This window comes from Eublepharis macularius, chromosome 1, assembly GCF_028583425.1.
Source record: "Eublepharis macularius isolate TG4126 chromosome 1, MPM_Emac_v1.0, whole genome shotgun sequence".
In the NCBI taxonomy this organism is placed as follows: Eukaryota; Metazoa; Chordata; class Lepidosauria; order Squamata; family Eublepharidae; genus Eublepharis; species Eublepharis macularius.
Genome location: NC_072790.1, coordinates 30,446,965 through 30,459,043, shown reverse-complemented (window position 1 = coordinate 30,459,043; position 12,079 = coordinate 30,446,965). Strand labels below are relative to the sequence as shown.

Genomic DNA, 12,079 nt, shown 5'->3' with positions numbered 1-12,079 from the left:
TCTTTATCCAACATTTGTAATCCTCAAATCCTCAAACTAATGTTTGGGGGGGGGGTGTTAATAAACAGAGAAAATAGAAAAGACCCTCTTTCCCACCTTCATATCCCTAAGATTGATTGTTCATCACTTCAATGCAGTATATAGTTTAATGCAGGGCTTTTTTTCAGCAGGAACGTGGTGGAACAGAGTTCCAGAACCTCTTGAAAATGGTCACATGGCTGGTGGCCCCGCCCCCTGATCTTCAGACAGAGGGGAGTTGAGATTGCCCTTGATTGCCCAATCTAAACTCCCCTCTGTCTGGAGATCAGGGGGCGGGGCCACCAGCCATGTGACCATTTTCTCCAAGGGCAACCCACTGAGTTCCACCACCTCTTTTCCCAGAAAAAAAGCCCCGGTTTAATGCAGTATATAGAAAGATGACCATTGTGGACTGGATCCAGCCAACTTTTTCACTCAAAGTCTCCCGATTTTCTCTCTTGCTGCAGCCCACATCTCAAACGGCTTTTGTGCATTAAGGTTTTATGATCTTTGCGTAGCCTTTTGGGTGAACCCCTTCTTTCTTTTTCACCAGCAGAAAAGCTGAATGGATCCAACACACAGTCTCACACGTAAAAAAATTAGTTTCACTTGATTCGAGAATCTCAGTTTTATATGATATGACGTTTTAGCTACTATAGTTACTTAGTTTTATACAGTACATTAAAAACCATGCAGCCATAAAACCAAATTTACTACTTATCTGATGTCTTCTGTCTTTTTTCATGTCAAATGATCAAATATAATACTCAGGAAGAATTAAAGAATACCTTTTGGATCGGGGGTGACAAACCTTGTACAGTTAGATGATAAATGGCTGCTGAGTTTTTATCTCTTTTTTTAAAAATCTATTTGTTTTGACCAGTTACAGATAGCTAACCAGATGGCAGGCAAACATTGGCTAAATAAAAACCTTGGGATACACAGTGGCATGTTTGTTGTATGAAGCAATGTGTACACAAGAAAAAACAAAGCAGTGAAAGGGTATGATTTTAGGAACGGAGGTACATAACATGGATTGCCAGTGAGAGTATTGTATTTTAATAGAAATGTTTGCAGAAAATTTGAGACATGCCCTTCTTAAACCCAATAGCACAGCTGCAAGTACTGGGTAATGTTGACATACACAATGGGTTTAAACTGGAGTAACTCTTCTTAGGATTGTACTGTAAATGTGTGTATATGTGTGTATATGTCTTAGGGTTGCCAGCTCCAATTTGGGAAATTCCTGGAGATCGGGAGGGGGGGGTAAAACCTGGAGAAACCTGGAGAAAGTGGGGTTTGGGGAGGGAAAGAACCTTGGCATGGCATAATTCTATAGAGCCCACTCCCCAAAGTAGCCATTTTCTCCAGGTGAACTGATCTCTGTGGCCTGGAGACCAGGTGTAATTCTGGGAGATCTCCAGCCACTACCTGGAGGCTCTAAGCAAACAAGGGAATCCACCCGGATAGTAGAAAACCAAACAAACAAACAATTCCGGGAATATGTATATAACTATCAGTTTTTTATATTTTTATATAGTGCAAAAGTGCAAAGTGCAAAATATAGTGCATGATTATATACAATAATAAATATACAATAAATAAATATGTTTGGACTGGAGCTTGCCATCTCATGCCTCCCACACGTTTGCATTGGAGCTCTATTTGAGGAAACCTGCAAGCTGCTACATTTTCATCTTAATTAATTCATGGACATTGTTCCTTTGGAAAATATACTTCATAACCATTAGGATCAAATTCTGTATTTTTACCATATTTATTGCATGTTGGGACAGAGAGATCAATATTTTATTGTATTTATTGTATATTTATTATTGTATATAATCATGCACTATATTTTGCACTTTGCACTTTTGCACTATATAAAAATATAAAAAACTGATAGTTATATACATATTCCCGGAATTGTTTGTTTGTTTGGTTTACTACCTGGAGGCTGGCAACCCTAATATGTATGGAGTAACTCTTCTTAGGATTAAACGGTATATCTGCATACAGATATCATATTTAATTGTGGTTAACGAGAAATGTACACAAACCCAGCTCGTGTTGTGTTCACACCTGCATCTTTCTCCCCTCACTACTTCACTTCTTTCTCACATGTTTAATCATGATTAAAACTAACTCCAGCTGCCTATGATGTACAACAATGCAAGTGCACATATCAGTTGGAGTTAGTCCCCCATCCCCCGTTAACTGGGAACCTAACCAACCAGACTTAAAATCCTAGTTAGTGTGGGGTGGGGGATTAAGTATGGTTAACCTATACATTCATGTGTTCAGATAACCTGAGTGCATTTTTTACCATAGTTCTTGTGTGCGCACGCATGCACACATGCACGTGCTCTGCAATAAGGTGGGTTCATGTACCTTTTTTCCTTAACTGTGATTAAATGTGTGTTTATAAAGCAATCTTACACATGTTTACATGCGTTTGGTGTGACTCAGTCCCCAGGAGTGAGGCAAAGGGTTACAGTTTCTCACTTCCGGCTGCACTTGCCTGGCCATAGTTCTCCTGAAAGCCAGGCTGTCAATATTCCTGTAAGAAATGAGGGAAAGCCCAAAAATATATAATTTGTCTATCTTGCCCATTATATTTTCCAAGGAAAGCATTGTCACCTACCCAACAGAGAATGGGTGAGTTCATATTTGACTTTTTCTTTCTGAAACAGGAGAAGTGGTGTCTGGCTGACCTGAAGTTAGTACAGTTACAAAAGATTCTGCTTTGGGCCTGAATCTGGATGCTCAGTTTAGAGGAATGTAGACACTCCTTCATTTTCCAAAGCAAAGAGCAAATCTACTATCACAGGATCAGCACAGTAAGAGCAGACCTCTAATATTTAGCACTTCCAATTATTCTTAGTTATAGCCAGGGCTTTTTTTCTGGGAAAAGAAGTGGTGGAACTCAGTGGTGGAACTCAAGACCACACAATGACATCACTTTGGGTCAGCTGAAACAAGGGGGAGTTTTTTAAAGTTTAAATCGCCCTCGGCAAAAATGGTCACATGGCTGGTGGCCCCGCCCCCTGATCTCCAGACAGAGGGGAGTTTAGATTGCCCTCTGTGCCGGCGGGGCCACCGGCCATGTGACCATTTTCAAGAGGTGCCAGAACTCCGTTCCACCGCATTCCAGCTAAAAAAAGCCCTGGATATTGCTCTTCTTTTACTGGAACTCTTACTAAGACTCATGAAACTAGTTTGATGGCCATGTAGAACGGGACTGAGAGCCTCCTCCATGTGATCAACAGTTTATGTGAAGTAGCTTGCCACACAACTGTAACAATTTTGACCTTGCTACTACAGATCTCCTAAGGAGAAGATGAGATATTGCCCACCCCAATGCATATATAATAGTCTATTATATATAATAGTCTGCCCTGATCTGGATAGCCCAGGTGAGCCTAATCTCATCAGATCTCAGAAACTAAGCAGAGTCAGCCTTAGTTAGTAATTGGATGGGAGACCTCCAACGAAAACCAGGGTTGCAGAGGCAGGTAATGGCAAACCACCTCTGTTAGTCTCTGGCCATGAAAACTCCACTAGGGGTTGCCATAAGTTGGCTTTGACTTGAGGGCATACTCCACCACCACCATGTAATAGTCTATAAAAGTCTATTGACTTCAAGGGATTTAGAATGGTGTAACTTTATGTAGGATAGTATTATAAAACAGGTAGAAAAATGTGCACTTCTGCTATTTTACAATAATTTATTTGCAGTTGAAAATAACAAACTTGTCACACAACCAATAATTTCTCTTTGTTCTTATTTAATTTTTTGCTTACAATAAAACATTTTTTTCAAAATGGAATATCATATTTATCACCTGGATGGGTGGGTAAACAAGAAAGTGTTGTGTTTCCTCCCCTCCATATTTTTCATGTCCATTTTCTCCCAGCATGCAAGAGCCCCAATGGATTAGATACTGTTTTCACAGCATTTACTCCATCTCGTATTTTCAAACATTTTAACTAATAACATTGCCGATTTTGTTTAGAGAAGTCACAAATGTTAAGTAAAATAGGAAACAAGTCCAGTGCAGAAATCTGTCCTGTTATACCAGAATAGAATTCTCATTTCCTAGAATACAACTAAAGTTGAATTTTCCATCCATATACTATTTATAAAGTTCTCCCCCGAGATAACTTAATTTCCTTTATTTGTTTCTGTTATTCAGTCTTTCTTACTAAAATATCTTTTTGTAATTTTAAAACCTGAAATCCAAATCAACTTATAAAGATAATTCAGTACGAGTCAGCTGTTTCCATACATAGGTGATTTCTATTAGTGAATGAACTTGTTCGGTTTTCCCATTGTTGGGGAGGACACTGTTAAAATACAGCAGAACAGGTCTTCTACATGACAGGTTTTCCCACTATTTCTCTGCTTTTTTAATATCTTAACTGTTTTGATGTTGAAATATTTTAATGTTTTGATATTTGTCACCTTGGGGACCCTATCTGGGTGGAAAGGTGACATATAAATGTGTTAAATTAATTAAATATTGCTGCAATGGTTTATCGATATAATGATATTCTAGTGCCAATTTTTTAAAAAATAAAAAGCCCTCTGATGGCAAGGGGCAAGAAATGGCAACCATGGGGACAGGGTCAGGGAACGTAGCTGCCATGTGGGCTGGAAAATCTGAACACAGCAGCCATCCAGGCTTTACTGCATACTTTCCCCAAACATCTCAATAAGGCAGGTTTGGAAAAGACTGGAGAAAAGCTGGGGGAACCTCAGGGGGTGCACAAAAGCACCACAGTGCTATGGAGAAGAGGGAGTGGGGGGGGGGAGGAAACTGCTTTCCAAATGCATTGAACCCAGGGCAGATAACCCCGGCCACAGTTAATTAGAAAGCACTTTCTTATTGGCATTGATTTTCGAACCAATAGAGAAAAGTGCCAATATGAAATGTGGTTAACTTATACCAGTTGTTTGGGCATTTAAAAATCACAAATAAACCTGGGTAAGAGAAACATGTTTTTGAGCTAGACCAACCCTTAGTTCTGTGATTGTAGAACAAACATTTGTTATTCCAATTACATTTATAATTGGTACACAAAAGATTTATACTGGATTATAACCGGATTAAACTGAAAAATTGTAAATTTTTCTCGTTCTCAAATTTTAAGAATACTTCAGAACTGGGCTTTTATTGTAATTTTTTCTCTTTAGATTAAAAAGAAATCACTCTAAAGTTCAAATTACTATATACATCATTCTCTGGGGAATGCCTTTTAGACTAAAAAAAAGTATTTCTCAGAGAATTATGGATATACCGATCTTGAAAATGCTGCAATTACGTCTTCATTCCTCATGGCTGTTATTTTCTGTCTACAAATCAGACTCAGATTCTCTCTGCATGAGACATCTTACATGGGGACTCTCAAGTGTAGGGAGACTCAATGTTAGCCGGGAAACGTAGTTTAAAAAGACAGAGCCAGCGGAGATCACTCCTCAGCAGGTTTGTTAATTTTTCTTTGCCTCCCTGAAGGCTTTGTCAATTTCATCGAAGATGAAATTAACAAACCCTTTGAGGAGGGATCTCCCTGGGCTCTGTCTTTGTGTAGAGAGGTGAAATTGACAGAGCCTAAGGCTCTGTCTTTTAAAACAGGGCTGGACTCTGTATGAAGACATGCAGTGTGGACAAGTAAGAATGAATCTGTAAGCTGTGGGAAATACTTGCATTGCCAACTGACTGGAGCACTTGAAAATCCACCGTCTATCCCCCCTTTTGATTCTGAATGAAATGCAATCTGCTGCTAGGCTGCACTAAAGTGGCCGAAATTAATGTTGGCACCAATCTAGATGTTTCCCTTCTACTATGACAGAAATAAAATGGATATTGATTCATTCTGATATATTGATTCATTCCAAATTGTTCAGAAGATAAAGAGTTCCTCAAATACAGACCTTAATAATACACTGATCAATTTCGACTCTTTAAAAACTGGAAGGCTGAACATTAATGGCCCTTAATGTGACAAACCTGCTTAAAATGGTTTTAGCAAAAGCCCTGAAACGACGTCTCACAAATAGGCAACATTCCCATTTCTTAGGCTGCTGGTAGTCTCTGTGTAGCCAGCAGTTTCTCTGATAAGAGTAGAAGCCCTTTCTCCAGCTCTCATGGCCATCAAGAGCTTATAAGCTGCCGCCCTGTACTTCTTGGAGATGAGATTGTAAAGGATTGGGTTGATAGATGCGCTCAAGTAGAAAAGTTGCAGTGCAAAAATATTGAAATATTGGGAGAAATGCATCATCCTGGTATCCTCAGAGTTGATGTATATGATTCTGCCGATGTGGAAGGGCAGCCAGCAAATGACGAAAGCCAGAACCAGCACAACTGCAAAAGGGGTGAAAAAAGCAGAAAAGAAAATTAATCAAGTAATCAATCGATTCCCGTCATGGGAGAGTTGGCTGTGGCCGTTGTGGGGGCTGCTGAGATATACTGAGTTGGAGTGCGTGGATCCGTTCCACTGACAAAGTCATTTTCTTACCCATCAGAAGAAGCTATTTGCACCAGGTCCATCCCAGGACACGTGGAGCCCAAGGAAGTGCCCTTCCTGCTGTGAAAAATGGCCTAAGATGGAAGCCTGAAGCCCCCCCCCCTTTGCAACGTTTGGAGTGACAGAGAGGTTTTTAAAGGTTAGTCCCCGTATAAGAGAGTCGGGACAGGCACCCATGAGCAGGCACACATAATACGCATTTTGGCCATAATAATGTGCTTTCCAGTGCAGGAGGAAGGAAGCACCTGACTTCTAAAGAATGAGTGCAGAAATAAAACTAAACAAAGTTGCGCTGGTGGGATATTACAGGTGGATGTTTGAAATTTGTGGTCCTATATTGATTTTTGTGAATGATGACGTAATCTTGATTTTTAAAAGTTGGGATGCTTTGTTATGATTCAGATTCCTTTTATGTTTCATCCTTCTCTCTCATATTTTCATTTTCATGTGACAGCAATTCTGTTGTGTTACTGCCGTGCCTACGTGGTTTTATTATTTGCGCATTTGGTCTCATCTGGTTTGATCTTAATGCGCAGACTTGAATCCTGCTCTCAATGCCATGGCATAAAGGGATAGATTCATACATTTGCATTTTGGCATTTCCCAGCTTCTGCAAGCGTTTTACCCCTTATATTCTTCATGTAACTACAGGAACAGAGAATAAAATCTTCCAGGCTGCCGAACGAAATAATGTCACTTTCACTCCATGTAGCTTTTCTAAAGCAGTGCCTTTTCCACTCTCCCCCAATGGCCACATAACAACAACAACAACAACAACAACAACAACAACAACAATATGCTTATATACTGCCCTTCTGGACAAATTAGTGCCACACTCAAAGCAGTGAACAAAGACAGTGTTATTATTATCCCCACAATACAGCTGGGGAGCTGGGGCTGAGAAGAGTGGCTTGCCCATGGCCACCCGCTAAACTCGGGGTACCTCATGGTAGTCGTGGGAGTCAAACTATCACAGTGCTGATTCACAACCTGGCCACCTAATCTTACTCACCCAGCATGCGCACTGTCTGCCGGTGGCTCCGATGTGATGCTCCGCCAAGGTATGTCTTCTTCCCATGCAGAAGCTCCCTGATAATGAAACTATAGAGGACATAGAGGCAGAGGAAGGGCAGCACGAAGTAGCTTGTGGTGATCCAGAGCATGGTACTCAGCAACCCTGACTGACGGGCGTGTGCCGTGGGACCGCACTCACGGCTGAAGCTATCATCATCGGAGTTGTTGCCCACCTGCTGGACGCCTACCAGGAAGAGAAAAGGTGCCGCAGAGAGGAGTGCCACTGCCCAGAGCACCACCAGCAGTGCCTTGACACGGCATCGGGTCACCAACACTTTGGCTCGCAGCGGGAAACAGATGGCAAGGTAGCGCTCCGCTGTGAGAGCCGTTAAGTGCAGGACGGAGCAGTAAGCGCAAGCCTCACCCGACCAGTGCCACATGCTGCAGAGCACCGTGCCCAGCACCCACGGCCGTGAGCGCCACAGACGGTACAAGTCAAGAGGCAGCACAAGCAGCAACAGCAGCAAGTCAGAGACAGCCAGGCTGCCCAGGTAGAGGCTGGTGGTGTTGCGGAGCTCTCGGCAGCGGCCCATCACCAGCACAGTCAGAACGTTGCCTGCCACACCGAGCACCAGCAGCGCCAGGCACACAGCTGTTACGGGGATCAGGATATGCATGGGCAGCAACGGGCAGATGAACTTGTTGCAGAGTGGAAGCGTCGGCCACTCTGCACCCTGTCCTCGGCATGCCGCACAACTGCTGATGTTGCTGCAGTTCATGCTGCAGGTGACGCTGCGGCCAGCTCCAGTGTGGCTGTCACAAAACAGCCAAAGCCATCGCAAGCAAGACAAAAGGTATGCTCGCTTCCAAGGAGTCGTTGAGAAGTTCCAGCTCTCCAGCAGCTCTTGTGGTTCCTCAGCGTTCTCAGTTGACACGTTCTCAGCCTTTGCAGACTCCTGGATGCAGCCTATCTTTTAACCACAAATGACTGCCTGGGCGGGGAAATAAAGTTGTGCACACTCCAGCTCTAGATTGATAGAGACTCGCGGCCACTGAAAGACAACTCCCTCTAACTGAGCAACCAATGGAGAATCATTGCTTTCACATCCACTCCTAAGCAAGGATGCTTGTACTTTCACACCTTGGCAACAAATGGAAATTGTGGTTTAGCAAGCAGAATGAGCACGTTTAATGTCCTTAAAACAGCAAATGTATTTTCTAGTGTGAAACCTGTCTAGGAACCCTCACTCACTGCAGCAGTCTCCCAGGAATATTTTTTTAATTGACCCACCTTTGCCAAGTATTTGGATTCTTCAGAGCCTCTGCACTTCTTCTCTGCTATGCTGCAAAATGACCAGCACCCTCAAGGTTTGTACATCTTCTACATTGAGCAACTCTGTTTGCACCCCCACCCGCACCCGTCCCCGTACTTGTGCTTTTTTGTCCCTGCTTGTGTTCATGTGCTTTCATGCAGGTGGTGCTAGATGGGAACGTGTTCCTGGGGCAGCCTAAGGAGTTTGTCACCTATGTGCTATGTCAGACTGCGCGGAGGCTAAGAATCACACAGACACTTGCTTGGGTTGTAAATGGCCACAACTTTATTGATTACAGCTGTATGGAGCATTAGCTTGGCACCTGGGCACAGATCCCCGTTGGCATCGTAGGCCTGGCTGCCGACCGATGCATCACCCGCCAGCCTCCCGCTGGCACTTCGGCACACGTTGCTCCGTCGCCGGCCCAGCCTGGCGACCTTTGCTTCCGATCCGTCGGGGTGAGCAGTCCCGAAGGCCCACTCACCCTCTTGGGATCTGGCCCAATGCCTCAAAAAACCCCAACCCATAAAGTTGTGACTGTGCCCCCCAGGTTGTCCCTTATCAGCGGAGGGTGGGAGGGTGCCTCGTCGCTCCTGCAGATGCTCTGGAATGATGGCGCTGACCATGTGGCTGACCAGCGCGGCTAGACACTTCTCTTATTAGCATACGCCCTCCTCCGCTCCGTCTTGCACCCGGTGCCAACTTAGCTTGCTGGTGAGTCATCCGCTTCCTTTAACAGATATGGAAATTGTCCTCTACATTTAATCTGGGAATTCTGATTCAGACTATCTCTGGAAGCTACGTAAGTGAAGCTGAGGAGAGGGGCCGGTTTTCTCAGGAGACGATCCATGGCGACATTGTCCACCAGGGATAAAGCTTCACGGACCTCCTGGCTTTATCACCTAAAATGGTTCTAAAATGATAGTCGGTTGTGTTCTGTGGCATCAGCTCATCTGCTGAAGTTGCAGTCGGTACTGTGTGCCTAAGGAGGGTTGAGGCAGGCCTCCTGTGGGTAGAATGATTGTTGAAACTCTTTCCCTTGCTCGATCGGGTATAGGGCTGCACCCGAGCTGCCTGCCATTGCCACGTGTGGAAGTGGAAAGTGCCACCAAGTCGTGGCTGACTTACGGTGACCCCTGCTGGGGTTTTCAAGGCAAGAGATTTACAGAGGTGGTTTTGCCTGCCTCTGCATAGCAATCCCGGTCTTCCTTGGAGGTCTCCCATCCACTCACTAACCAAGGTCGCCCCTGCTTAGCTTCTGAGATCTGACAATTACCCTGACCTTAAATACCAGAAATTGTGTGGGAGGGAAAGAAGAGGATATATGAATGTAGTTTACTTGAGTTTTGGGATCATTTGTTCTTAGGGCCAATGCATCGTGCTTGACTTTATTATCAGAACAAAAAGGAATAAAGCAGCGATCAAGTGAGGCAGCTATCTGTCTCTTGTCACTCACACCAAAAGGAATGGTCATGTACCTTTGACTGCTTGGTGCAGCCTCTGCCCTAGAAGAAAAAAGCCCTCTAACAAAAGACTCCCTTGACTTCTGGCACTTGGATAGGAACAGGTGGAAGCAAAGTGAACCTTCAAATGTAGAATCTGTTCTGAAGCTCTCCTTTGGAGCTCACCCTTCTGCTGCTTTTCAAAGCAGGGTCAGTTTGGGAAGAAGCAAAGCCTAAAACCTCAAGACCCTTTCCTGTATCACAAGGGTGGTTGCTGCTGTTGCAAGGGCTATTTTTACAACAGGAATGGAATCATTCTGAGCTGAATGTTGCTCATGGTGGGGTAGTTATATGATTCTCTCCTCCCCACCTCCATTGCAAGCATAATTCAACCACAGCTACAGCCCTGCTGCACAGCTTCAGGAGTCAAGTTGAGAGATGATGTAGCTGGTGTGAATTGTTAGTTGTGCGTATGACAGAAACAGTCATTGGGTCTGAGTGCACAGCTCAGTTTGCTCCCTCTGCACGCTCACCATGCCAGTTGTGTTAGATGGTTTGACCGCAGAAATTATATTGCGTCATAGTCATTATCCATAATGGCATAATATCGTCATCACACTGTGCCCTCAGAGCAAATCCTAGCTATAGACTTCATGTCCCAATGCGAGGAAACCTTTTCCTTTCTTAAATGTACAGAGAGACAATGAAAACAAAGCTGGAAATATGTGTGATTGTTGCTGTTAACCTGCACTGGATAGATTTGGCGGGGGGGGGGGGGAGGAATCTATATCCCTGTCTCTTTTCGGAGAGTTAAGAATGAAAAACATGGCCTAGCATTTAGAAGAGCAAGGTGACACCTTAAAGACCAAAAAGATTTCCCAGGGTATAGTGAGGGCTTATAACCTGGAAAATCTTGTTGATGTTTAAGGTGCTACCGGACTCAAACCTTGCTCTTCTACTGCAGACCAACACAGCTACCTGCTTGAAACTATGGTCTAGCATTTAGATACTGTTGAACAGAGAGCTAGATAATTATCCATTACTGGTTGCTTATTTCAGGATAATCAGCCCTTTGGGCCCAAAGACAAAAAAAATGCAACATCTACCTGGAAGTGGTTGGTGTGGCAGAATACAAGTTAGGGGAGAAAGGTTGTACCTGGTCAGGCACTCTGGGACTGGCCCTGCCAGTGATTTGGGGGCTTACCTTGGACCCAACTAACAGCAGCACAGATCCAGGAAGCAATGATGGGTATAGGTTAGGCCTGTTGATACATATCAGAGGTTGCCTTATTTGTTTGGTAGTGCTTTAGGCCAGAGGAGTACACAGTGATAGATTTCAGTTTATAAAATACAACACTGCACACAGATTGTAGGCATAATAAAGCAGAATTGGTCACCTGTGTGCGCACTATTAAAGTTCCACCCTAAAATGGCATGTTCTAATAGTAAATTTACACTACTTGATGATTACATATATGCACTGCAGCCCCCAGGTGACAAATCACTACCACCCAAGCTCCCACTCTGTTCCAAGGGTCTTTGCAATTTGACTGCCTTCCACTTGTGGAGCACCAAATTATGAGAATGCAAAGAGAGTCTTCTGGATCTAGTCCAGCATCCACACTTGCCCTCCATTTGTTTCCAAGTAGCCAAGAAAGAGGGGATGAAGTCCACAGCTCTTCCCCACACTGTTGCCCCTAGGAATAGGTATTTGAAAGCCTCTGAATCTGCTGAGTTCTTTTCACTGTCATAGCTAACAACTAC

General features: G+C 43.8%; 1 protein-coding gene across 1 annotated transcript; it reads right to left on the bottom strand.

Annotated features, from left to right (window-relative positions):
* Nucleotides 1-6,069: 6,069 nt before the first annotated feature.
* Nucleotides 6,070-8,339, bottom strand: MLNR (motilin receptor). The gene is made up of 2 exons (XM_054970927.1): nucleotides 7,559-8,339; nucleotides 6,070-6,383 (listed from the first exon to the last, which is right to left on the bottom strand). Exons 1-2 carry the CDS (start codon nucleotides 8,337-8,339, stop codon nucleotides 6,070-6,072), a joined length of 1,095 nt encoding a protein of 364 aa, XP_054826902.1.
* Nucleotides 8,340-12,079: the final 3,740 nt, after the last annotated feature.